The sequence below is a fragment of the Muscardinus avellanarius genome (genome assembly GCF_963383645.1).
Source record: "Muscardinus avellanarius genome assembly, chromosome: 6".
Lineage (NCBI taxonomy): Eukaryota > Metazoa > Chordata > Mammalia > Rodentia > Gliridae > Muscardinus > Muscardinus avellanarius.
This window is the reverse complement of record NC_137791.1, coordinates 57,072,712-57,100,631: the sequence shown is the minus strand read 5'-3', so window position 1 is coordinate 57,100,631 and position 27,920 is coordinate 57,072,712. Positions and strand designations below refer to the sequence as shown.

Below are 27,920 nucleotides of genomic sequence, written 5' to 3'. Positions count from 1 at the left end.
TCAACCTAGGCAATCCATTTGATTTTCCCCAATTATGTCTACTTTTAACATTCCTTTCAACTACTATGTTTATATCCTCTTTAAAGGTAGTCTTCTCTTTACTTTTACCTTCTATATGGTCTTATTCAGATTGCTCTATGAGTATGTGTTATTAAAATGCTATTTGCTATGTTGCAGATTCTCCCTGTTTACAGAAGACTGTTTTCTTGGGTAATTTGAAGCTTAGTTTTTTTTTTTTTTCCCCCAGAAATGAGCTATTTTTGTTATAGGCCTATCAATTTAGGACACAGAGAGACCCTATAAAGTGTCTTGCTGTTTGTTCTGTTAGTGTTCCAGAAGTTTTAGCAATTATGTTAATTATACATCCTTTGTTTATGCTCCCTGCACTGTATCTTAAACTACATACCAGAGCTGGGTGTAGTAGTGCGGTTTTACTATAGGTCTTATTTAAGTAGAGACTTTGTTTTCCTTTTCCATACTATGAATTTTCCTGTGGCTTCCTTGGGCTGGTGGGTAAAAATGTTCTAGTTATTTTTCATGATGTGGCAGCCATTTATGAGATGTAGTTTTATTCCAGATTCTTGTTTCCAAGCCTTAGCCCCAGTCTTCCACAAACTCAGGGCTTCTGCCTCTGTGCTCAAAATGAAACCCTAACTCCTGTACCTTAGGACCCACATCCATATCCACGCTATCCTGGTGGTCCTCAAAGAGTCACCCATGGCTTTGATTCGCAAACAAAATTCTGAAGATATCCTTTCCTTTCTTTAATTTTTATGTTCATATGTGTGCATGCACACGGGCCTATGTGTCTTTTAAGTCTTATATTTTACCCAGTATTTTCACATTTTTAAATTTATTGGTGTATTATAATTACAAATCATTATGAGGAACAGGATGGTAAAGACATCACTCATCTAAACCTTCTCTAGTTTCCGTCTCATTGCTTCCCCTTTCCCTCCTTCTCATGTTCAGCTTAGTGACTGACTTTGATATGTCTGTGAATGCACATCATTTGCATTAGGGTGTTTCCCTCTTCCCCTTTCATCTCTCTGTTAGGTTGCCTTCTTTATCATCTGAGGTTTCTCCTTCTTTGTCTAGGGTCTCTCCTATGTCCCATTTTCTCCCTAACTTCCACATGTTAGGGAGAACACCCGACTTTCACTTTTTGTGACTGGCTAATCCCACTCAGCATAATGTTCTCCAGTTCCATCCATTTCCCTGCAATTGACATAATTTTTTTCTTCTTTATGGCTGAGTGAAATTCCATTGTGTACATATCCCATAGTTTTGTAATTCATTTATCTGTTAATGGACATCTTGGCTGGCTTCATAGTTTGGCAATTGTGAATTGTGCAGCTATAAACATAGAACTTATCACAGGACTCAGTTATACCACTTCTGGGTATCTACCCAGAAGAATGACAACCAAACTACCAGACTAATGCATACATATTTATGTTTATTTTCATATATTCCAAAGGTTCAAAGAATTTTATATGAAGGTAGAAGATTAAAGAATAAATGTGGGGTTTTTTGCCGTGTGTATGTGGCACTAAGGGTTGAACACAGGCACATTCTACCACTGAACTACAGCCTCAGCCCATTTTATTTTTAAATTTGAAACTGGAGCTTCATTAAGTTATTGCACTGTAGACTTAAACCTTCCGTCCTTCTCTCAAAGCTTCCCAAGTACTTGTATGACAAGAATGTGTCACCACATACATCTTTATTTGAATAAAATAATGAAGAAATATTGACAATAATATTTTATATATATTTCATATTGCTCTTAACTTAGCATGTTGAAAGTACTGCACTACAATATCTAGGTAATTCTAAGTCTTACTCATGTCCAGGAAAAACAAATGAATTTCTCTTACCTAGCAATACACCTACATTTATGTCATAATTATTTTATATAAATTTGAGTAAATTCAGAGGTATTTCATACCTGGTTCAATGGAGCATAGGTTAGCTTTATTTTGAAATAATGTTATACTATTGCAGAAGAACTATTTGTTAATTAATACCTTTAAGACACTAATTTTTCCAAAGTAAATAAATATTTAAAAATCATTCCTAATTGACAGTTGCAACTTTCTGGCTGTTTATTCTACTCTTATTCTTTTTTTTAAAATATAGACCTTGTAAGCCTTGTAGTTTAATAACTTGAAAGCCTTTTGTTTTCCAAAATAAGGGCCAAAGTAGTACTGTTTCTTTGCAAAACTTTGGCAACGATACTCTGCCAGAAAGACCAAGCTTATTGGTAAACAGAAACTATAGCTTTCACTGTAAAATACTGTAATTACACAGCACAGCAATATCTCTGTGGTTTTTATCACTGAGGAAATCAATAGTGGGATAGACTACAATTCTCTGTTGGACTAGAGTAGATAGAAGAGTGTAGATGAGAAGGTTTATTGACTTAGTAGAGACTGCTACAAAAGCAAATCAGAGCTGTCTAAAGAAATGGCTTTTTAACTGAATGATTTTAATCCAAACACCAAAATGTTTCAGTCTAACAAAAGACTTGATAAAAAAATTAAGCAAACAAACAAGGCTCAAGCCCCTTTTCTAGCCTCAGGCCATAATCACCGGAAACTCTCCAATTGTAAGGAAAAGTCCCATTTATGCTATAAGACATGATCTACATGTTAAGCAGTTTGAGGCCATGGGAACCTTAGTTTGAATATTTTATGTTTGTACTTGGCCAACATAATTTAGAGAGTGTCATTTTGTAGAACCAGGAAAATGTCCCATGTTCCATCTTGTGGTATTGAGTAAAACAGGTTGCCCTGAGGATTTTTAAGGATGCAGAGTAGAAGCAGTAGGTATTAAGTCACCCAAGGTTGAACTATTATATTTCAAGAGGAAGAAAGGAAGAAAAAGTCCTAATATTACCACTTCTCAATCACATGAAACTGTTTGTTCCACAGGAAAGGAAGGATACTAGATAATAACGTTAAAAAATACTTGTTTAGATTATGTTGTTATTTTATTCTTCAACTTAAACTCATGCCTAGGGAAACAAATCCTAGATCTCTGGATACATGGTTAGTTAAACAGCTGTATTCTTCTCATTCTTGCATCCATGACACAAACTTTGTGAGATACACTGCAGTCCCCAGTCACAATCAGAAGCTCTGTGCTGCACTCCACTGCTCTGTGGATGCATTCTGCTCAGAGAATGCAACTATTGGGCAACATGAGAGAAAAGAATTATATTGGACTTGTACTCACAGTGAGCAACACAATTACATACTTGCATTTTAAGATTTCTTTTTGAAGGTCCTTGTGTATATAGATTCTAAATGTTAAACAGAACTTCATATGTGTTGTGAAATCAAACCACTTTTTCTTAAATAACAAATACAAATAATATCTATACGCATAAATATCTATATAAATTTGGTTGCTTATATATGTAAGGAATTTGTAACATATTATGAGAAAAGTAAATGTTTGTCTACCATTAATTCAGATCCAAACACAGCATTTTGATCCATTCATCTGAACAAGTATAATTAAAGAACAATTTTTAACACCCTAATTTATGGTCCTGAAAAGAGATGGTAACTGGTGATCGTCTTAGGGGCTCCTTAATAAAGGGGAAAGAGTTTATAAGTACAGAAATCAAACTACTCTCTCATTAAGAAGATATTTGCACCCATTTTTAAAACTTACAGTTTATTAACATCATGATCTTTATGTCATATATACATTTATAATTCCTAAGACAAGACTAATGCATTCAAAGGATTGTGAAGATGTTCTTATTAGACATTTACTGTAAATTGGTAAATCTACCTGCAGAAAAGTTTACCATCTTCATATATTTCATATTTCATGGATATTGGTTTGGTGACAATCATGAATTATGAATAAAGAGCTCACTTTTTTGAAGTCACATTTGGATCCGATGACGAACTTAGGGTGCCCTTTTGAGCATTCTAATAAAACTGAGTAATGGTTCTGAAAAGAATGACAGCTCCTCCGTGGAAACGAGTAAATCTTCACTCCCTCATGGGAAAGCAGTACTGCATGCCATTTGGTAACTAGACACAGTTTTTTTCATTCCCTTTCTAGGGAGATTGGCTTTTTCCAGTTGTGATAGAGAGCTAGAATATTGCTACATTATTTCGTTTTTAAATTATTGCTTAAAAGAGTTCTTAATTTCTAAGATTTCCTTCAGAGACATCCAAATAGGTCAATCTCTGGCCCTTTAGCATCTGGAGTTGGCTCAAGTCTACTTACTCTGCATACAAAGTCCATCGGTGCAGTTCTTGGATTGCAGGACAAGGCCATCGCAGTCTTTGCCGCCATTCTTGGGGGCTGGCGCTGTGCACTCCCTCCTGCGCCAGTGGGTGCATTCGGTCCCACAAGTAGACCATTTGCTCCACGAGGTCCACCTGCCATCCACTGCGGTGAGAAACCCAGTGTCAGGTCAGAGGGAGAGGCAGCTACTCGAAGGGCAAAGGGGGCAGAGCTCAAGTCTAACGTGGCAAAACATGAAATGGGAGAGAACATCCCACCAGCAGCATCACATTCATTTTGAGCATTGGAAGGTGGATCATGCTCCACATTGTCTGAGTTCCATGAATTTGTCTTATGACACACTCTGTGTTTCCTCATGGCTGAGCCCAGGGAGGTCTACTGAGACACACAGAAGTCAAAGTTGCCACCAGGAGCTTTGGAAAAGTAAGTCACGGGGCTGAACCTTTGTCTACTAAAGGGGAAAATTCAGGATTTTGTATTGAAAATTAGTAGTCATTTTTTTTTAGATCAAAGAGTCCCTTTTTTCATAGTTTCATGGGAATAGTGAAAGGAAACTTATGTTCAAGGTAGAATAAAATGTTGGTACTTTAGATTCATCTATTAACCTATCACTCTTGTTCCATCCATCCATTCATCCATCCATCCAGTTGATTAATCAATCCCTTCCCATCTATGTCTTATATACTGTTTTTACTTTACTTTTTTTTTCCCAGGCTGTTTAATTCTGCTGAAACCTTCTGCCATGCCTTCTTAAAAAGATTATATTATTTCCCACTTATTATTGATAATTTAATCATGTTATTTGATGATGTATCAATTTCTATTTATTTTTAAAATAATATCTAGTTATGTCCCTAATTTTACAGGATTCAGTCATTTAGAATTGACTCCCCTTCCTAGTTTTGGTGACTAGTTTGTAAGCATTTTTAATGATAATTAGCTGAGATATCTTATTTTAAAAATACATTGCTTATGTCCCAATTTGAAAAAAAATATTCAGTAAGTTTTACTGGTATACTTATTTTTTTTAACTTATTTTTTTCTTTTTGGTGGTACTGGGGATGGAACCCAGGGGTCTTCTACCTCCGGGCTACACTCCCAGACCTATTTTATATTTTATTTGGAAACAGGGTCTCTTAAGACAACTGAGGCTGGCTTCGAATCTGCGTGATCCTCCTGTCTCAGCCTCCCAAGCATGGGGATTACAAGCATGTGCCACCGCTCCGGCTTTTTTAAAAAATTTATTTAAAATGGGACCAAGCGATGTGTGTGTGTATTAATGTATCATTTTGAATTCTCACCATGATGTGCAATTATAGTGCATCAATAAAAGTATAAAAAAATTAAATGGGTTTAATTTCAATCCTTTTTATAGAAAACTAAAGAGTAAGACACAATTTTATATTTAATAGACTATAAATAATTTAAAAATAAATAATACAGCAACACTTGCAATTGACCACTTAAACTCTCTAAACCTTAGCATATTCTGAACTTCCTGATTATAACCTTGAGATTTACTTAACCTAAGATAAAAAAAAATCTCTATATACATAGTTGCAGCTTTCATATCATCAAAAAAGATTGTGACATCAATGACAATTAAGCAAGGTTTTGGTGAATTTCAATTGAAGAGAGTGTCATAAAAAGTGGCTGCTTGCCCTCTGTTCTAATAAAGGTTGTATGTTTCACCCAGTGCTGAGAGGCAAGATGATCTGAAGCTTCACAGTACAGCTCAGTGCTTGTCTAAGGAGTGCCTGGCATACTTCAAAATGCACCCATTTAAGTTTTGCACAAAAATAGGATAAACTATTGAATTAAGAGCTTAAAATGGTTGATTTTCCCAGAAGTATATAGTCATGGTTAGCTAGGTTTTCAAGTAAAATATGCCCAGAAATCATTTATTCAATATTTAAACCTCTAAAGCTGCATATTGATAAAATTGATATAAGTTATAGTAGTCTGTATAGTTTTGGAACTTTATATGATTCTGCTGTCTAATTACTGTGTAGATATATTACACATATTCACACACAAACACACACACACATTTCTAGTTCAACTAAATTGATCAGTGCATTTTAACTGTGAGAGTCAGCACCTAGATAAAATAGAGTGTAAGATTAAATTTGAAATTCTAAGCCTTAGCTAAGCGTCAAAATTTGTTCCATAAATAAATAAAAGCTCTCAAAGGTTTCAGAGTGGGAAACTATTTTGTTACTTGGAAATCAACACATGGAAATGTAGCATGTAGATTATATTTTTCACCCCAGAGACTTTATGTATCTCTAAAAAGTGAAATTGGTAACAAAGTAACCATTCCAATAAAAACACTAAATATATGGATTATTAAAAAATTACTTTAGTTTAACTTTGAGATTTATTGTATAAGTAGGCATTTTAATAGGTGTTGGTTTTGGCAAATACTAACTTCATTTTACCTAGAGATAAGACGCTAAGAGGTAGAGGATGCAATACTGCTACAAGTACCACTGCAAATAGATGACCAACACGTTCAGATAATAAAGAGCTGACTGCATTGTATTTTCAAAATCCATTATCCCGTGTGTCACAAAGCATTGACTTCCTTTTAATTCATTCCAAATAGTTTATTTGCCCTTGCCCAGGAACTGACACCCTTGACCTGAAACAAAAATTTCAGTATAAAACATTTTCGAAGATTGAATTCCAATTAATTTCCATGGTTTTCTGAAGATCAAGGGCTGTTATTTCTAAAAATGTATAGTTTTTAAATGCTGTTCAAATACTTTGACTTAGAAAGCTTATATTCTTGGCTCCAGTAGTTTCATTCAATGATAAAGAGAGATTATATTCACCTGCTTAATCTCCATTTCGGCACTATTTTGCATGTTTGAATATAGAAAGCTAAGTACACATTTGGATGACGATACTTGGTTTCCCAGCAATATAAACACTGAATGTAGAATGAGTTTAAACAATGTTCCTTACACACTTAGTTCAAGAATATGATCTTCGTGTGTATTTTTAAATCTTATTTCTGGAATCCTGGACACCCTGGGGTGAGGGGGCTGATTTTTTACCTGGACATAATGTCGTGCAGGCTATTTTCTGTACACTCTGCCCTTCACAGAAGGCCCCACCATTGAGCGGTGCTGGGTTGGTGCAGGTCCTCGTGCGTTTCTGATACCCTCGTCCACAGCGGCTGTTACACACGGACCACTCCGTCCAGGTGGACCAGCCACCATTAACTGGGAGAAGGCAAATGATTAAAGTAGATTAGACCTGTGTTCTTGTTTACACAGACATGCAGATCCCACATAACACACAAACAAAAAGGCATCTCTCAAATGGCTATAAAAAATCTGACAATTCAGCCAGGCATGGTGGTGCACGCTTGTAATCCCAGTACTTGGGAGGCTGAGACAGGAAGGATCACAGGTTCTCAGCCAGCCTCAGCTACTTAGTGAGGCCCTCTGAAAATTAGTGAGATCCTGTTCCCAAATAAAGAATAATAAACAGAGCTGGGGTATAGCTCAGAGGTAGAATGCCCCTGGGTTCAATCCCCAGTACTGGAAAAAATAAAAATAAAAAAATCTGAAACTTCAAAGCTAGAAAACAACCTGAGCATCATTCCCAAGTTTTATTATATGAGTGAAGAATCTAAAAAGAGATACATAAAATTATTTACTATGATTTACTCACTCAGAAAAATAAATAGGATTGTGTTCTCTTTTTCTTAGCTAATGTCCTTTAAAAAGTAAATACATCTCCTGACCTAGGCAAGCTCCAAAAATTACTTTAACAGCATACCTCAAGTAATAAATGTTTCAAGGCTGAAAGTGGATCTCTAGCCTGGGATCTGAATATAATTACTTTGCCCTTTTAAAACAGATGATTGATTACTTTTCTTCAGCATTGGCAAACTATAATCTTTTAAGGAATCTTAGTCTCACAAACTAACAAGGGCACCTATTTTTTTTTTAAATCTTATAGTGTTGGAGTTTTAAACAAATTGACTGACAATTTGAATTGGCAATTAGTTGATGTAATTGAGATGGGCATGGAGTTTGTGTATGATGTTTAATGGAGCTGTCAGTATATGTGTGATTATAAAACTCACACTGTTATCCTATATATGCTACTGATCTCTGGAGATGCCCCTCTAGAACAAAATTATGATTCTTTTGTTTTTAAGTAGTAAAGAAGGGTACTAGTCGTTAAAGAAACATAAACTTTTTGTGCATATAATTTTAAAGTAACAAAAACTTTATGTGCATATTATTAGCACAATATCTAATTTTCTAGAAACCTATCCAGTAGGGAATAAAATAAGCCTATCCAATAGGGGAAAAATTGTTGTATTTACATGGTATTTTTCACATCAGAGCTTTGTAACATAAAAGATGATTAATTAGACTTATCAGTAATGTTCAAAAATAGAAAAATGGTAAACTATTTTTATTTTAGATGTAAATTTATGTGATGGACTCCAAGTCCTTGGGGAGGAAATGGGGTGGGAATTGGGGCAGGGCTAAATGAGTGATGTGTGCATGCACACCTCGACCATCTCGTACTCCATTAAGATGTATGACTACAATGCACCAATAAAATTTTTTAAAAAATGATGCTATATAAGGCTATTCATGTATTTACTAACACACAACTATTTCAATGTTATGTTTTAAGACAAAATAATATATATATACCCCTTATCTTAAAACTTAATTTATATACAGAAAATACCAGTGTTTACAAATATCATTTTATACAAAATTTTATGCCTGGATTACAGATTATAGGTATTTTCTTCTCTTTTTCTGTTTTTTTTTTTAAATTTCCTCTATTGGATATATATATATATATATATATATATATATATATATATATATATGTATACACACACACACACACACACACGCACACACACAATCTAAAATGATACTAAAAGAAAGTATATTTAAGAAATACTAAAAAAAATACTGGTTAGATATGTATGTTTTTCTATAAACTCTTGGGGAGTCCAACCTATTAGCCTTGAACAACTTACTTTATGAACCTATGAGAAGGACACATGTTCCAAAAAGCAACTCAACTTTATAAAATATTAAATGTCACTGACTTGACTATACATGGTGCTTGCTAGCCTACTGACATGCTGATATTTGAGGTTACAGACTATATGTGTATAAAATTTATATATAAAATTTTAGTGAGAAACCGCATAATCAGAAACCTCTAGAGACAGATAAATCTTTATAGATCTTAGGTCCATCCCTTTATTTTACACGGAAGAAGACAAGGACTCTGAGAGTCTTGGTTTACAAAGGTCAGGTAGTGGCAGATGTGGTCCTAGAACACAAAGTCCCTGACCCTTAGTCTGAACCTTATTTCAAAATGCTTGTGTAACTTGTGTTTGCTCCTTTCTGAAGACAATGTACTCATTCCATTTATGGATATTGATAGCATGTACACATAGGAAGAGATTTGCATGTATATTAAATATCTATATAATGCATCTATATATAGTCTGCTTTCATTAGTTATTTATGATGGGTACATGCTGTGATTGGACTTCATTTCTACTTTGCATTTCAAATGCTGTTAATCAAGTCTTTCAGGCAGTTTAGACAAAGATAAAAAGTAGGAAACATTTTATGGTGATTTAAGAAACGCAACTGCTTACAATTCAACATAGTCATTATCTGGACTAGGAAATGAAACCTCAGAGTAATCAGAGGATTAAAAGAATTATGTGCATCTGTCCTGTAATTAAAGGGACAGTTTTACAGCATCACTATATTCAGCCGTTGGAACATCATAATGGTTTCTTTTCTCAACATTCCTTACATCAGAAGCATAAATGCACTGGAATTGTACTACACAAAAGGCAAAAGTTTTGTTCAGTTTTTTAAGCTGGACCTGAGAATTAAATTAACATAAGGCAGGCTAACAGGAGAAAAGCACACATATTTATTCAATATAAGTTTTACATGTCAGGGTAACTTTCATAGAGGAATGAAGACCCGAAGATGGCATTAGTGCTGAACAATTATATACCGAATTGGACCCAGAGTGATAAGTTTAGAAAGGATATTATTTAGATAGTGAGGCTAAACGATTAAGAGTTACTTTAATAAGATCTGTGCAGAATTATTTCATCCTCAACTTCCAATTCTTATTGGTAAGATTATTTTCCTTGTAGTATGGAAGACATCTTTCACATGAGAATTTTATTTTTTACCATTATGAAAAAAATGAAAGGTCAGTATGATCTTATACTTGCTGTTTTTCTCGAGATCCTTTAACTCAAAAAGTGGTCAATAAACCAGGATGACATATACGAGGGTGCCATATTCTCAACTTTATCTGCAGTAAGTACTGTGAGCCATATACTTGACACTTAGGGTCCATCCTTCACAGTCCCTGGGACACCAAGGCCCTGAGTATTGTTGACCTCTAAAGCAGGAACACAGGGCTCCCTCACATTCTGCGGGGTGGGGAGCCCCTGCCATATCATCCAAGAGGAAGGACCACCTCAATAGACCTCTTACAGTCATATGGTTTTCTCTGTGACAATAAATCATCACTACTATGAGAAACTATTATAAGACTAAGTGTGATAAACATAAACATACAGCCTGGTCTCTTGGGCTATGAAAGAGTTATAAGCTTAGTGGGGAGATGAAAACAATCACAAAAAATGGCTAGAAGGAAGTGAGAGCTAAACTGCATGGGACATAAAAGTGTGCGTGCAGCGTTAAAATGGAGTGTGACTCTGGCTGATACTTGAGGAGAAGTGGTAAGTTTAGAGACGAAATGGATTGGAAGCAGTGGGAGGGTGGAAGAAGAAGATTCCTGGAAAAGTCCTCCTGTGTGCCTTTGTCGTCCAGTGAGGATGGGGGCCGCTCAGTCCTGGCTACCTAATCTTTGCTGCTTGTGCCTCTGCTGGAGGGAGCAAGGCAGGTTCTGGGAGGCCCACTTGTTCTGATGTGTTTGGGGAGCAGGTGAGCTCCAGCACTGCTGAGGTCCCACGTACGTGAGTGGGCTGCTTTGAGCATCTCCATCTCCAGAACTCAATCACCACCTTGATGATGCAGGTCATGGCTTAGGGAAGCCGTGGGCATGCAGGTGGACTACCTTCACTTTCCTATAAGCTCATTGCAAAGCACTTGCACCTGCCAAGCCTCATCTTTCTTATGGAGATCAGAGATGGAGTTAAACTTCACTGGCTATGTGAGGGACTGGAGGACCAGCAGTGGGGCTGCAAAGGGGCATCTAGAGCAGTATGCTAAAATGAAAATACTGATACCAATGAGAAACTGTGGTTTGACTTGAACCACAATGACTCCCCCACCCAAGCTCACTCACCATAGACAATGACAGTAGCCGTTGTACTCTTCCTCTTGGCCACAATGTTTTTGGCGACACAGGTGTAATTCGCTGTATCTGAGAGACGGGCCTGCTTTATGATGAGGTTGTGATCAATAGTGATGTAAAAATTACGATCTTCAACAGGATCAATTATGTCTTCATTTTTCAACCATTCCACCTAAAGGATGCACAAGATATAAAAACGAGAGATAAAACATCCAGTGTAAATACCTAAATGGCTGCCTGTCTGAATGTGTTTTGTATGTGTAACAGTGCTCCACAGTATGAACTTCTGCAAGCTGGGGGAAGTTAACTTTCCGAGGTCATGTTAAGTATCACTCACCTGCCAAACATGCTGATTCTGTCTCTACTACATTATTCTCAAATGTCAATGGACCAATTGGGAAACACAGTGTTCAAATTGTTTTCACTTTGCCCTGCAGGCAGGGACCCAGAATGTGCACTACCAAGTTCAGAACCCAATCAAAAATAATAGGCTAAGCATTGCGAACTGAATGTAAACCTTTTGCTACTTGATTTGTTTACTCCTGGCTGCTTACCTGCTGCTTCTCAGAAAAGGATATAAGGACTATATTTAAAAAAAAAAAAAAAAAAGCTCGAAGGGCATTTTAGACATCATGTAGTTCTAATAAAATAGCATTTGGATGATTTACATTTAGCCTTAGTGCAACATATGGATTAAATTTCCCCGAAAATGCACAGACTTTAAATGTAGCAAAACACATATTTGGAGATGTATCTGAGCCAATATATTTGAAAAAAAGTTTTTCTACGAGCCCTCTCTGTAGTCCAAATAGCTTATAAGTCATAAGCATATCTTTCTTTTTCTACTTGTAGTATCCAAATCTTTGGCTCATAGTTGGCTTTTGGGGAACCTGACCTAAGACATAACTGTTTAAAACTGTTGAACTATTGCTTTTTTATGCAAATAATATCAATTCCGCAATAGTGATGTTATCCTTGCTGAATAAAAGGAGGGAAGTAAACATGTACAAGCTGTTCTTCGGAGGGCAAACCACTTCTTAGCCTGGTAACTTTTTTATTTCTTTTTCTCTCTTTTTTTTAACTATTTGCAGGTTGTTTCATAAAAGCAAAAACAATATTGACATTTACCATATTTAAACTTTCCTTTTACGTTAGAGTTTATGAGGATCCAAAAGTCACCTTTAGTAGTGGGGAGTCAATATTGTTGCCATTTTCAAAATCTTCAAAGAGCTTCTCCAGCACTACAAGAGGTCTAGAAATTAATCTCTAAATCTGTCAGTGGGCTTGACACAGCAGAATTCTAAGTTACATCTAAGGTAGGAACTCTCAAATAAGGCTTTTCTAATCCTTAGAAGAGAGGCCAACATTTAAAGGGAAAAACAAAAAACTAACAACAATCCTGAAGTATAGAAATGGATTGAGAGGCAGATTAGAGCAACTATTTGTAATGTTAAATTTTGAAAATGTTAAACACTCTTGACATTTGCCCTAATGGTAGTGAGAAAGAGAATGAAATCCATCTAAAACAGCAGACTTTCAAAATTATGCATTTTGTTTCCAAATACAAACTACACTCAGCCTGAGGCATGTTTGGCTCTATCATATATCTATATATCTATATCTATATCTATACACATATATACACATTCATACTTGAGCTGGACAAGTTTTCTCCTAGTTTGGCCTTTTGTGTGATAATATGGTCTTTGTGTAAATACTCAAGAGAAAGTAACCAATCATATTTTCAGAAATTTCCTTGTCAGTCACTGAAAGTTGATATAACATTTTATTTTATTTATTTACTTTATTTATGTTTGTGGTACCAGGAATTGAACTCAGGGGAAATCTATCTCTGAGCTTCACCCTGGCCCTATTTTATTTTTAAACAAGCTCTAAGAACTTAAAGGCTCTTGCTAAACTGGCTTGTGAATTTGTGATCCTCCAGTCTCAAACTCCCAAATACTGGTATTACAAACATGTGGCACCACACCTGGCTTGACATTAACATTTTTAAATTTAATCTTTTCCTAGATTACAAAGCTTTCTATTTATATGTGGTGCTACTGGTCTTGTATATATCAGTTCTAAATTTAAACCAGAGAGATGAAATCCAAACCACAGAAATTTTGATTTCTTGGTCTAAAGAGTAGGTATAGCATGAGTCTGTTTTAATCTCCCTAGAAAGCTGTAATTTACTCCTAGATTATTGTGTTTCAAATGAGATCCCTAGACCCACAGTATCAGAAATGAAGACTCCCAGGACTCTGCTTGCCTAGATATACTCATTCAAAATGTGTCCCCTAATAGGAACTTCAGGGATGTATACAGATATTAAAGCTTGAGAAGTATTGGTTAAGCCCTTGACCTTACTATTAATAGCAACCACCAATATGTGTATACTCAATTTCAAAAAAAAATTTTACCATTTTTATTTTCAATTTCTCTAGGAACAATCCTTCTCGAGGACCCGAGGACCTAAGAGCTTTAGAGCTTTTTTTTTTTTTTTTTCAGTACTAGGGATTGAAATCACAGGCAATCTACCTCCCAACCACAATCACGGCCTTATTTATTTATTTACTTTTTTAGATATTTTTGTTTTGAGATAGGGTCCCTCTAAGTTGTTGAGAGTCTCACTGAGTTGCTGAGGCTAGCCTGGAACCTGACATCCTTTTGACTCAGCTTTCCAAGTACTGGATTACAGGCCTGCACCACCATGCCCTGCTCCGATAAGCTATTTTACTCCCCAATTTTAGTTCTCTTTCATGTGACCACTTTCCTCTTTCCCAAGCATAACTTCCAGTGTCTAATTTTATAAACAGTCCTTGCATCGCCTTGGATCCTTGCATATAGTCTCCTCCCTGTCTCACTTCCAGGTACTCACCTGACCACTCCTCCCACCCATCACCTTTGTATCCTTGAAGAGAAACATGGCTGGAGACAGCCATGGTGAATGGACTCATCCTACATTTATGAAAACAGAACACAATGGGCTTTTAATTCTGCCCAAATGTCAGACTATATTTTCATCCTCTGTTCACACTCACATTCTCCTAGACCAACGTTTCACACTTTATCTTCAGTCCTTAAACACTACCCCCCTCTAGCTTCACTTTTAGCCAATGGCCATGATTAATACATCACTCAGAAAAGTGACAGACAACACCAAGACATCTTCCCAAGCTCTCGCCATCTGCCTACCCACCGTTGTTGCTTCTGTTTTCCTGTATGTCACCTCTGTGTGCTACTTTCACTCTACTATTTGAGGGCAGATCCCAGCAATGACTTCTCTCCCAAATCATTCCATTTTGTCCCAATTCTTAGTCGTTTCCAGAAGAATACAGATGTACTGTTATTTTTTTTTTTTACCACTTAAAATCCATCCCAACCATTTCTGCCTCTATGCATCCCCATGTTTGTCTGCCTACCTTACAAGACCCCTCAGAACATTTGATTACGCTTACCACCCTCAATCCCCACCTTCTCCATCCCTGCTGAACCTGTTCTAGTCTGAGCTCCTTTCCATCGCTGCTCCATGACTGTTCCCTTCGGCCATTGAACCCTTTGCTAAGAGTGCTGATGTGAACCTACTGCTTCTCTTCCCTGACTCAACAGCAGCTCTTGATGTTGTTGCCCCCCCCACCTCCTTGCTTGCTTTTCTTTCTTTCTTTATTTTTTTGCACAAGATACTTTTCTTGGTTCTTTCCTATCTAGCTCTGTCCACTACAGCTTCCCTAAGCAAGCAGAGGCGTCCCCATGGCTCCCTCTTTGGACTTCTTTTTTTTTCTTCCTTTTTAATCCATAGTCACTTCCTTGGTGAGCTCATCCAGCCTTGTGTAGATGACTCCTAAATTTATCTTCAGACCAGACTCCACCCTTGAACTCTAGACTCATCTATCTACCTTCCTCCTTATGACTCCTCTTGATTGTCTAATAGTGACCCAAAATCTCAGCTGAATTAAATCCAACTCTAGACCCCCAGTTACTTAGACAAAAACCTCAGACTCTGAGTTCACTTCTGTCTGCATCTCTCTTTGCCATTGACGAATCTGACATGTCTTATCCCCTTACCACTACCTCTTTTCTGAGTAAGTCATAACCATCTTGCTTCAGGATTGTGGCAAGGGCTTTCTGCCTTATTTTCTACTTTTCTTCATAGTCTTTGCCATTCTCTTCCCACCAAAATGCTTAGGATGACACATAAACCCCAGATTAGGGGAGGCAACATCACATTTCAAACCCTAATATGCCTCCTGAGCTCACTGAGTGTCAAAGCTAAAGTCTTTAAGTCTTTATAACTCTCAGTCCCCAAGATCCTGCCTCACAGGAACTCCTGGCCTCCCTAAGCCCACTCCCTTCACTTTCCCCATTTACCTCTCAGCATACAGGCTCCTTTGCCATTCCTTATCCACACCAAGGGTGCTCTTCCTCATGACTGGATGATTTTGAATCTGCATGGAACAATCTCCCCTCATGTCCCTGCAAGGTTCGTTTCTTCCCCACTGCAGGACTTTGACCAGGCATTACATTCTCAGTGAGCCATTTCCTGATCAGCCTTTAAAACTGGAATCTGGTGGACTTCCGGGAAGATGGTGATGGAGGAAAGCGGGGCTTACCAGCCCGGCTAATAACCAATCTCTATTACCACAAAATCAGCGCCTTTTATAGCAAGAAAACACCATCAACAGAGAAACAAAAAAATGTAATTACAAGGGACAGAGAAAAAGAGGCCTGGAAAAATGAAGCACCAGAAAGAAACCAGTCCGCAGTGCTGCAGCCAGAGCCACGGCGCGGAATGGCAAGGGTGCCATCTTTTCTTGCAGCACCAGGCTCCAGAGAGGAGGGGGACTCAGAACGGAGCTCAGAGCCAGAGAGGAGACACGCCGGCTTCATGCCCGAGGACGCGGCAACAGCGCCTTACTGCCGGCGGCAGCGGCGAGTTCACCGGATGGCACCAGACCAATGCACTCAACAACCCACCAGGCTCTAGAAGAGCGGTGGACAGCAAGCCAAGGTGAGCCACTGTGGAGCAGCCGGGAGGAATTCGGCAGATTTCTCGGTGCAGGGAGCATCTAAAGCTCCCAGGGGCTGGGCTTGCCACACCTTGCAGGGACTCAGAGTGGAGCTCAAAAACAGAGAAGAAATACGCCAGCCTCATGGCCAAGGGTGTGGCAGCGGCGCCATATTGCCACCAGCGGCAACAGCAGCGAATTCACCGAGTCCACTACAGCTCCATCTGCATACTCAACAACAGTGAGTCAAATTGTGTGCCCTGGAGGAGAAATCCCAGTACTGTACTATCAGGGACTTGACCCAGTGGGGGAGTGGCGGTGGCAGAGATATCACACCATAGGAGATCGCTCAACCTGGCACCCCCCATGGTCTAAAGCAGCCTCGATTGACTCCCTGGGTCTGAGACTCTGCGATACAACCCAGTACAGGAGTAGTGGGGACCGAGATACCACAGACTCGAGATCCAGAGCACCTTAAGTGAAGTCGTAGTGACCCAAGGGAAGAACTCAGAGAAGGCACAAACTCCCGAAATCATGGGAAAGAGGAATAACAATGGAGCAATGAATGCCCACAACCCCACAACATCAGAACCTGATAAAACAGAAACTCAGAGATTTCTAGAAGATCAAATCAGGAAACTGTAGAAATAATAGAAGTGTTTCGAAAAGAATTCAGAGAGAGTCAAAAAGAGATAAAGGATGCAATTAATGAAGTAAAGGCCTCAATTCAAAGTACAAACAACCGATTAGACCACATGGAGAATAGAATCTTGATCTTAGAAGATGATCACTCCAAAAATAGTTTCTAATTTAGAAAAAAAATCCTACAGCAGGAATCTGACATTGAAGAAATATGGGCCCATTTTAAGAGAGCTAACCTAAGAATAATTGGAATAGAGGAGGGAAAAGAAGGTGAAACCAAAGGGATCAATAATCTCTTCAAAGAAATAATAGCAGAAAATTTTCCAAACATAGAGCAAGAGGTCAATACACAGGTCCAGGAAACTTATAGAACTCCCTTTAGTCAGGATCAGAGAAGAGGATCCCCACACCATATAATTGTCAAAATGACCAATGTGGAAGCCAAGCAGAGAATCATAAAGGCAACAAAAACAAAGGGCCAAGTGACAGAGGCAAACCAATTAGAATCACTCCAGACTTCCCAAACCAAGTCATGAGAGCCAGAAGGGCTTGGAGTAACATATTCCAAACTCTGAAAGAAAACAACTTCCAGCCAAAAATTTCCTACCCAGCAAAACTTTCTATCAAATTAGATGGAGAAATAAGAAACTTCCACGACAAACAGAAACGGAAGCAATTTATGTCTTCAAAACCAGCGCTAGAGAAAATACTCAAAGAGATTAACTACAAAGAAGAAATAGGTAACACACACCAGAACCAGAGAAACAAGATTTTCTATCCAACAGACAACTAAGATTGGTTATCTGTGGAGATTCATTATTTATGTTAGTCTTTTACCTATCTCTAAATTGTATTGTTTGCTTTCATTGTTGCTAATTTTTAGGATTTCTAGTTGGAATACTAATATACCTTCATATATAGCATTTGGAAATATTTTATCCCATTCTATCAGTAACTTAACTATGTTTACATTGTCTTTGGATATACAATATGTTTTTATTTTTTAGGGAGTTTGTTTACCCTTTTGTTGCCCGTGCCATTGAAATCATATCCAAGAAATCACTGCCAATTTCAATGTTGTGAGGTTTTATGACCCAGATTTTCTTCTAAAAGTTTATAGTCTTAAGATTTATATTTAGGTCTTTTATCTATTTTGAGTTAATATTTGTATATGGTGGTAGGTAAGGGTCTGATTTTATTCTTTTTCATGTAATTATTATTTTTCAACAATATTAAGTTAAAAGATAAATATTTACTCCACCAAATGTTCATGGAAACCTTGTCAAAAATAACTTGACAATATATGGAAGAATTTATCTCTAGGCTTTTATTTAACTCCAATGGTTTATATATCTGCCTCTGGAACAGTACAACACTGTTTCAATTATTGTAGCTTTATATGGTTTGAAATCAGAAAATATACATCTTCTAGCTTTGTTCTTTTTCGAGATCATTTTGGGTATCTAGAGTCCATATTCCATATTAGGATAGATTTTTTGTGAAAAATAAATAAATAAATATATGATAGTTTCACCTTAAAAAAGAAAAAGAAAGAAATATTCTCTGGTAAGAAAGAAAGCAAAAAGAAATATTGAAATGTTATCTTTAAGTCATCAAAAGCTTGGTATCAGACAAATGAAACTGTTATGTGAGATTATCAACGTTAATATTGGATAAATTGCTATAATACTAGATGTCAACCACTAAGCCAAGAAGGGGAAGGAGGGATGGGGAGGGAACGGGGTGGGGATCTGGTAGGGGTTTACTGGGCGATATGTGCATGTATGTCTACAAAAGTATTATTTTTATCCCATTATGATGTATGAATACAGTGCACCAATAAAAATATTAAAAAAAAAAGAAAAAATAAATAAACCTGGAATCTTTCTCTTTGCCTACACCCCACTTTAATTTCCTTTATTTTCTCCATGGAACATCTTATCATCACATTTACTCTCTTCTATACTTTTTTTTTTTGTGATACTGGAGATTGAACCCAAAACCTTGAACATGATCTGAACAAGAACTCTATTACTGGGATATTACTGGGCTATAACTCTATTACTTTAGCCCTTTTTATTTTGAGAAAAGGTCTTACTAAATTGCTGAGGCTGGCCTTGAGCTTTTTTTTTAAATTTTGGTGGTGGTGGTACTGGGGTTCCTGGAAGCCCTTCTACCTCTGGGCTACACTCCCAGACCTATTTTTACATTTTTTTTAAAATTTGGAAACAGGGTCTCCTAAGCCAGCGCGCGTGGCTGGTTTTGAACCTGCGTGATCCTCCTGTCTCTGCCTCCCAAGCATGGGGATTACAAGCATGGGCCACCACACCCAGCTGGCCTTGAGCTTTTAATCTTCCTGATTCAGCCTTCTGAGTAGCTGAGAGCATGTTTGTGTACCACTGTGTCTGATTCTAATTACATTTATTAGTTACTGGTCTTTTTTTCTAAAATGTAAGCTCTATGGCTTTTTGGTTGGTAGTTTTTATTCATTTAATCATTGTTTTATTCCCATGGCTTGAAACTAGCCTATAGTAGGTGCTTAGCTAGCATTTGCTGGATGTTTGAACAAATTCAAGACATGTTGTGATGTCAAATCCATTAGATATATTTTTAAGCATCTGTAAGGTTGATGCTTTATTAAAATTAATACTAAATGTATATATTGAGGGTTCTTTTAAACATCCCCTGAAAGTAAGTTTTCATTGACTGTAGCTATTATTCTGTTGGGGATTAGGAACACAAATTTCAATGCCTTTTAGGATAAGCTCCATTGGCCTCTTAGTGGACTTATTGGAGAAATCATGAGATGGAAGAGAGCCTCTAGAATTATACTGGTGGACCTCCAGTATCCCACTGGCATTTAAACATCAGTCTATAGTGTCCTGTGGTCAGCATATCCATACTTGAAAGTGGCCTGACTCTGTAGGCTGGGCATGGTGCACAGGCTTGTAATCCCAGTACTTGGGAGGCTGAGACAGGAGTATTACAGGTTCAAGGACAACCTCAGCAAATAGTGAGACTCTAATCAACTTAGCAAGACCCTGTTACCACATTATAAATAAAATTGGGCTGGGAGTATCGCTTTAAGGTAGAATACCTCTGTGTTCAATCCCCAGTACCACAATTTTCAAAAAAAGAAAAGAAAGTTGGATGTTTCTATAGTCCACATTATATGTCTATATCTGCTTAAGAATGTTTTAACATGTGTGTGAATAATTATTATAGAATTCATCTAGTCAACATACAATCTAGGTGATCACACTGAATTTACATCTGCAACATAGTTTTGTAAAACTTTCAATTTTCAGTGAACAAAGTATTAGATAATTCTGTGATTTCAGTTCAATTCCACAAATCCTGAGTACCTACTACATGCTGGGCACTGTACCTAGTGCCTTAATATTAGGATAAAGCTGACACAAGAAAAGCCAAAGTTATCAGGATTTGCGTGTTTGTTTCAGAACTTTAAGATAAAAAAACACTCTGTTCATGGAAACAATGGGAATTTTTAGCACACAGGTTGCTGTGTTTCTTGAATTCAGTGGATGATCAGGCCAATCCGAAACCGTTATCCTTCAGGCCACATATCTTTTCTCCCTCCTTTTCCCCTGCTCCAGATGCAGGTCCCTGAGCTAAAAGGAGACAGACAGCTAAGTTCCTGGTTATGAGCTCTATAGATAAGACAAGTCTGTACATACATGATCACCATATGAGAGAGAAAAAAAGAAATGTGTTCAGGGATGAAACTGAAGCTGAATTATGTCAGGGGAGGTCATCAAGAAGAAAATATCTGAATTAATTTCCAAAGATAGGATTCAGTTTATTGGAAAGACAAAGGGCGGGTGTGGGGATGAGAAGGTCCTAGGGTTCAGGCTGCTAGGCCACAGGGAGAGTCTGAGCACCCGACAATTAGGTATTAAATATACAGTCAGGAAGTTGCAGTAAATATGGAGAGGCTGGCTTTCAGGACACTGCTAGTGTCTTTGGCACAAGCTAACACATTTGGCCTTACACATAGATGCTGCAGTCCAGTGAAGGATGATTAGGTGTAATGACATTAAGATTGAGAATGGTTTTAGGGTGACTTGGAAGGGGACACTTTGGATGCTGGAGACCAGTTAGCAGGTGCTCATTACAGTCCAGGTAAAAGACTATGAGGAGTTAATTAAGACAGTGGTAGGAGAGGTAGAGAGAAGAGGATGGATTTAGAAAGTAATTTGAAGGCACAAAGGATAGGGCTTCTGAGTGGATTGTTAGTGGAAAGGAGAGTGCAAGAGGGACTGGTCTGCAGTTTTTAGCTCAGGGACCTGCATGTGGGGCAGGGATAAACGAGGCAGAAAAGATGTGTGGCCTGAAAGACAATGGCTTCAGATTGGCATGATCATCCACTGAATCCAGGAAACATAACAACCTGTGTCCTCAAGACTCCCAGTGTTTTCATGAACAGAGTGATTTTTTCTTAAAGTTCTAAAACAAATGTGTGCACGCGCACGCGCGCACACACATGCGCACACACACACACACAAACATTGATAACTTTGGCTTTTCTTGGGTCAGCTTTATCCTAATATTAAGAACTGAACATAAATATTGATAAAAAGGATATTTGCAGGGCAAGTGGGCTGAAATAATAATTTGTTACCATATTGGTTTAGATATACATGAAAAGCATTAATATATTGCCAAAAAGTAATAAAAACAGCATGGTACTGGCACATAAAAACAGACACATAGACCAATGGAGCAGAATAAAACACTCAGAAACAAATCCTCCATAGACTTAGCCATTTGATTTTTTACAAAGGGGCCAAAATAAAGGGGCCAAAAAAAGATAGCCTGTTCAACAAATAATGTTGGCAAAACTGGTTAAGTATATGCAGAAAAATGGACATAAACCCCACTTTCTCATCTTGCACAAGAGTCAATTCAAGATGGATCAAAGAAATAAAAAGGCCTGAAAATTAGACCAGAGTTAATGCAGCAACTTCAGCTACTTGAAGAAGGCATAGGTCAAGCACTTCAATACATAGGCACAGGTAAAAACTTTCTCAAGAAGATGTCAAAGATACAAAAAAATTAAATGGAGGGTTAATACGTGGGATTGCATTAAACTAAAGAGCTGTGCAGCAAAGGAAACTATCAAGATCCTCAACAGAGAGCCAACAGAATGGGAGAAAATATTTGCCAACTACTCCTCCGATAGAGAACTAATATCTAGAATACACACAGAATTCAGGAAATTCACTATTAAAAAATAAAAAAAAATTAAAATTGGGCAAGTTAACTAAATAGACACATCACAAAAGAAGAAATACACATGTATGAAAAAAGTTCAACATCATTAGCAATCAGAAAGATGCAAATCAAAACTACTCTGAGATTTCCCTAACCCAATTATAATGGCAATCATTAAAAACACAAACAACAACAAATGCTGAAGAGAGTGGGAAGAAGTGGTGTAATTGCAAATTAGTGCAACCACATTGGAAAATAGTATAGAGGATCCTCAAAAGAATGGGAATGAACCTACTATATGATACAGCAATACCACTTCGGGGTATCTACCCAAAAGAATGGAAACCAAACTACCAGACTAATGTGCATGTAACTATGTTTATAGCCGCACAATTCACAATTGTCAAACTATGGAACTAGCCAATATGTCCATCAACAGATGAATGGATTACAAAACAACATCAACATATAAGAGACATAACATAATTTAAAAAAATGTTTCATATAATGTGTTCAGAACTGACATTCCTAGGTAAAGTGATACTCTTTAGTTTGAAGTCATTCCACAGTAAATCTTCTTATATAAACTATATATACAATTCTAGGAAAAAGCACATAATCTTTTGTTGTGCTAGAATTTGTCTTGAATAGTAAGTAATTCAATTGTTGCAGTGCTATTAATTTATAATATAATCATATAAACTAATCATGTTTAATTGGGAACCAGAGCCTGCTCTGCCTCTAAATCAGTTCATATTTTGGTCATTTCCATGCTTTTCTTCTATTTCACCTAGAGAGGCTGGTCTTCTCCCCATCCCTCCCACTTAGCAAACTGATTTATACAAGAGAAGAGTTTCTGAGTTAGAAGTTATTTTTGGCTATGTATAAAACATTCAAGTAGAGAGAAAAATAGGTCGAAGTTCAGAAAAGAATACAAGGCTTGGACCATAAACCATGGCTTGTTGCCATGGCTGCAACAATACGCAGTCCTGCTAGGCTTCCATCTTCCAGGCTCTGTCAATGAAGCCATTCCAGTAATTTGGGAACATGTGATATAACTTACTCAAGTGTTTAAAAAGACATAGGATTTCATTAACAGGGTGATAAAAATATTTGCAAGACAATATTAGGATAACCTATTTACATTTTCTGTTGTTGTGTTTGGTATTAATTCTAAGTTAATTGTGTACTTTTGAGTATCTTACTTTAAAAGCATTTCCTAGAATCTAAACTAAGAAGGCTGATCTTAAGTGCATGAATTCAAAATCTGAACTTTGTAATTTTGAGGTGACCTGTGGGTCCCTTGGGGGAGATTCTTATATTTTGTATATCTTAGCCCTTTATTTATAAAGTGGGAATCCTTATAGAACTCATTTCATAAGGAATTTAGGAATCAAATGTGTTGATATACATTATTAGCATTTAGTTAAGAATATGGGTGTCTCAGTATTTGAGAGGCTGAGACAGAAGGATGGCAAGTTGGGGGTCAGCCTCAGCAACATAGTGAGACCCGTTTCAAATTAAAATAATAAAGCCGGGTGTGGTGGCACACCCTTGTAATCCCAGCATTTGAAAGGCTGAGACAGGAGGATCCAAGTTCACAGACAGCCTCAGCTACTTAGTGAGGCTCTTTGCAACTCAGTAAGACTATTTCAAAATAAAGAATAAAAAATAGGGCTGGGGGTGTTGCTCCAAGGTAGAATGCCCTGGGGTTCTATCCCCAGTACTGAAAAAAAAGGGCTGAGGGTGTATATTGGAGGTAGAAGGCCCCTGGGTCCAATCCTCAGTACTACTACTACTACTACTACTACTACTACTACTATTACTACTACTGCTTTGCCAAACGATTGGGAACAACTCAAAACAATTCTAAAAATAAGGGGGAAATAGTGTTCATCTAAAAATTAAAAGAAAAAGACTTTGACATCTGAGTCTTTTTTGCCTTCACTGATATTTTTACTAGACAAAGTCCACTCCATTCACCATTACATCACTACTATAAGTTTGCATTAGAAATGTATAGTATTAATTGACCAGCCCCGTTTGTATGCCAACCTTTACACACATTCCATCTATATTCTATGAATTAGCAGTTCTAGATGTAATTAGCATGTATTTGCTTAGTAGCTATGAAAACATAAAATGTTAATTACATCATATAAATATTATTTTCTAATTGGTTTATGTTATAAGAAATCATTGCTACATCAGTTCTACTTATAAGTAGAATAAATTTTTAATTGAAGATATTTTATCAGAATTAATCTGAGAAATATTCACTATTATCTTTATCATATTACTGTTATTTTTACATATACTAAACCACTCACATTCTTATCATTTTCATTTTAGCTTTGTTGGTTCTCCAGCTCTTTTTTCCAGTACTTCAAGTTGGCCTCATCACTGTTCTTTTAATGTCATCGGTCTCTAACCCGCCCCAATCCCATCCCAATGGCACATAGCTCATTAGCTCTAACACTTCTATCCAGGTTCCCAGAGATGGAATTTCCTTCAGGCCACCTCTGCTCTCCCCACCACTGCAGGTTTGGGAGTGACTGTACCAGAAGTCTGTCTGCTTCCTTCTCTCTGCAGATGGGGATATCGGGGCAACTGGGCTAATCTCCTGGGAAAGAAGTGAAACAAATTATGAGACACACCCGTGGTTCTAGAATAATTACCATTATTTGAGGCAGAAGAAGTAGGAAGTATGACCTAGAGGAGGAGGAGAGGGCATCCTGTAGTCCCTAGTGCAAATCATGAGAACTATACCTTGGATTACTGGAGCAGAGAACATTTGAAAGCAGAACATTTCCCTTGTGCTGAAATTAGGAGGGCAGATAAGGAGGTGAGAGGAAAGAGAGGCTGGCCAAAGGGGAACAGGAGGAAATAAGGAGCTGTGTTGAGCATTTGAGCATTCTATGGACTTCGCTAGGTATTTTGGATAATTAATCTCTGGTCCTCATAGGAACTTCTGAAGGAGGTGTTTATACGCCCATTTTTTTTTTTTTTTCTTTCTAGATAAGGCTTAGAGAGAACTTGCACAGGCTCATGAAGCTCGTCATGGAACACAGATCTGAATTCAGATCAGCCTGAGCTCCAGGCTCTTCTCTGCCTACTAAACACAGGCATGAGAGGGGCTATCTGTAGTGTTTCAGCCTCGAGTATTGCAGGGCGGACTCCAGATAATGAAATTATGCTTCAAAGAAGCAGGAACACCAAGACACATCATAGCCACTCCAGCCTTCGGAGCTGGGCCAGTCGCTAGCTGGTACTTCTAGGGAAGCGGTAAGATTCTCAGGAAAGTGGCATTGGGGGTGTTCTCTCTTATCACCACGACTCTGGTCCCTCATCTGACACTGAGAATCTACTTTCAGAGCTCATACTAGCACTACCTGTGCTTTAATTTTAGGAATGTCAGAAAAGACTTCTTACTCTCCCAAATAACTCCCTATATTTCTGGTAGCAATGTGAAATTTCTTTAAGAGGGATTAGTTTTTAATTCTATGATTTGTCTTCCCATGCAAGTGACCTGGGAAAAGAACATAAACTAAGCCATTTAAAATTTAAAACATGCATGTAAGTGACTAAGGATATACTTCTTGGTTTAGATGAAGGAGAGTTTGAAGTTGGTAGGAGTGAATTAAAGTAATATTTCAAACTAGAATTTCAAAGTTAGGATTCAAGATTGCTGCACTGTGTAAAAATCTCTAAGTGATGCACCAGAAAAAATATTTTTAAAGGAATCAGTATTTATATCTTTAACATCTACAGGTATTCCTTTAAAACCAGTTTCCCTAGGAACCTACCCTCCACTTTTTAAAAGAATGCATCTTTTATACTGAAATCTTACAATCATAAATTGCCAAGAGCATAAAACAATCTCAGGGTACCAGTCAATGAAGGGATTGGGAATATGAGTATTGTAGTTGAGAAAATAACTGGATTATATTAAATGGATAACAAGTCCTTTGCAAGTCAGGTATTTAATGATCCTTCACTTTTATCAAAATTGTAAGAAGGTCTAATATGCTATCTGATGAGTCACTGAACATAACTTTTGGTGAGAGATCACTATGTGATTTTTGGCATAAAACTCAAAAGGTGTCCAATCAGTTGAGAAGCATTGTTAACCGTATATTTCCATGTATTTTTATTTATTGTGTCTGAGAAGAAGATTCTCAGTATTCAGATTTCTTATAAATGACAGACAGAAATGAAACTGATTTTATTCTGTTTCATTTTGGCAGTAAGTAAACTTCAAACAAGGCTGGATGAGCTAAAAGGGATTTCTTCTATTAAAAGGTACATTTTATACAATAAAAATTGAGTCTTCATGCTAAATAATTACCTATCAAAATTTATAGTAAATTAGGTTCTTGAGGCAAATCTTGTACAAATCATAATGAATATAATGACAATTCAGAAGAAACTTTAATCCATAAATTTTTATGATCATAGGAAATAAAAATTTATATGCACAATTTATTACAGAGAAATATGGAATACTGATCAATATGTATTATACCCAAAATGTACGTTAATAGCGTAAAAGATATGGAAAAGTAGCATAGAAATACAAGTTAAAATAGAAAAGGGAGCCGGGCATGGTGGCACATGCTAGTAATCCCAGTACTTGGGAGGCTGAGACAGGAGGATCTGGGTTCTCGGCCAACCTCAGCTACTTAGTGAGGCCCTCCACAACTTAGTGAAATCTTGCTTTAAAATAAAGAATGAAAAAATTGGGCTGGGGCATAACTTGGAAGTCAAATGCCCCTGGGTTCAATTCCCCAACCCCCATGGGGCACAAAAAAAAAAAAAAGGAAAGAAAAGAAAAGGAAACAATGTAATTTTCCATACTATTAGAGAAGAGTTTGTTCTCATATTTTTTTAATTGATGATATTAGGTAGAAAATCATGATGTCTGCATCCCTCTGATAAATTTAAATCATCTAATAGTTTTTTTGGTCTTTTATTTTTAGAGACTGGGGGTGTAACCCAGGGGCATTCTACCTCCTAGCAATACCCCCAGCCCATATTTTTTTTATTCTTTACTTTTGAAACAGGGTCTCACTGAGTTTCCCTTTGCATGGACTATCTGAGGTTGTGTGCGAACCACGATTCTCTTGTCTCAACCTCCCAAATGCTGGGATTACAAGTGTGCGCCACCACACCTGGCTATCTAATAGTTCTTTAAGATGCTAAATATTTATAATATACCCAGACATTATATCTTTTTTAGTATCTGATTATGTAATTATAAAATTTTAGATATCAGATTAAAGATTGAAGATTGTTGCACAAAGGCATGGGAGGATAGTGTTTCTTTTACCAAGGAGAAAACCAGAGGAGAAGAGGGTGAGGAGGGCTGAGAACTGGGAAGACCACAGATCAGTGGACAGT

At 37.3% G+C, this 27,920-nt stretch overlaps 1 protein-coding gene across 2 annotated transcripts in view; it reads right to left on the bottom strand.

Moving 5' to 3' along the window:
* UNC5C (unc-5 netrin receptor C) overlaps positions 1-27,920 on the bottom strand; it is a gene marked incomplete at both ends in the record, with an annotated part of 397,912 nt that overhangs the window by 62,317 nt on the left and 307,675 nt on the right. For both annotated transcript variants that reach the window (XM_080697547.1, XM_080697548.1), the window contains 3 exons: positions 4,255-4,419; positions 7,338-7,505; positions 11,626-11,806. In XM_080697547.1, the coding sequence (XP_080553673.1) occupies positions 4,255-4,419; positions 7,338-7,505; positions 11,626-11,806 (514 nt within the window). The remainder of the gene's footprint in view (positions 1-4,254; positions 4,420-7,337; positions 7,506-11,625; positions 11,807-27,920) is intronic.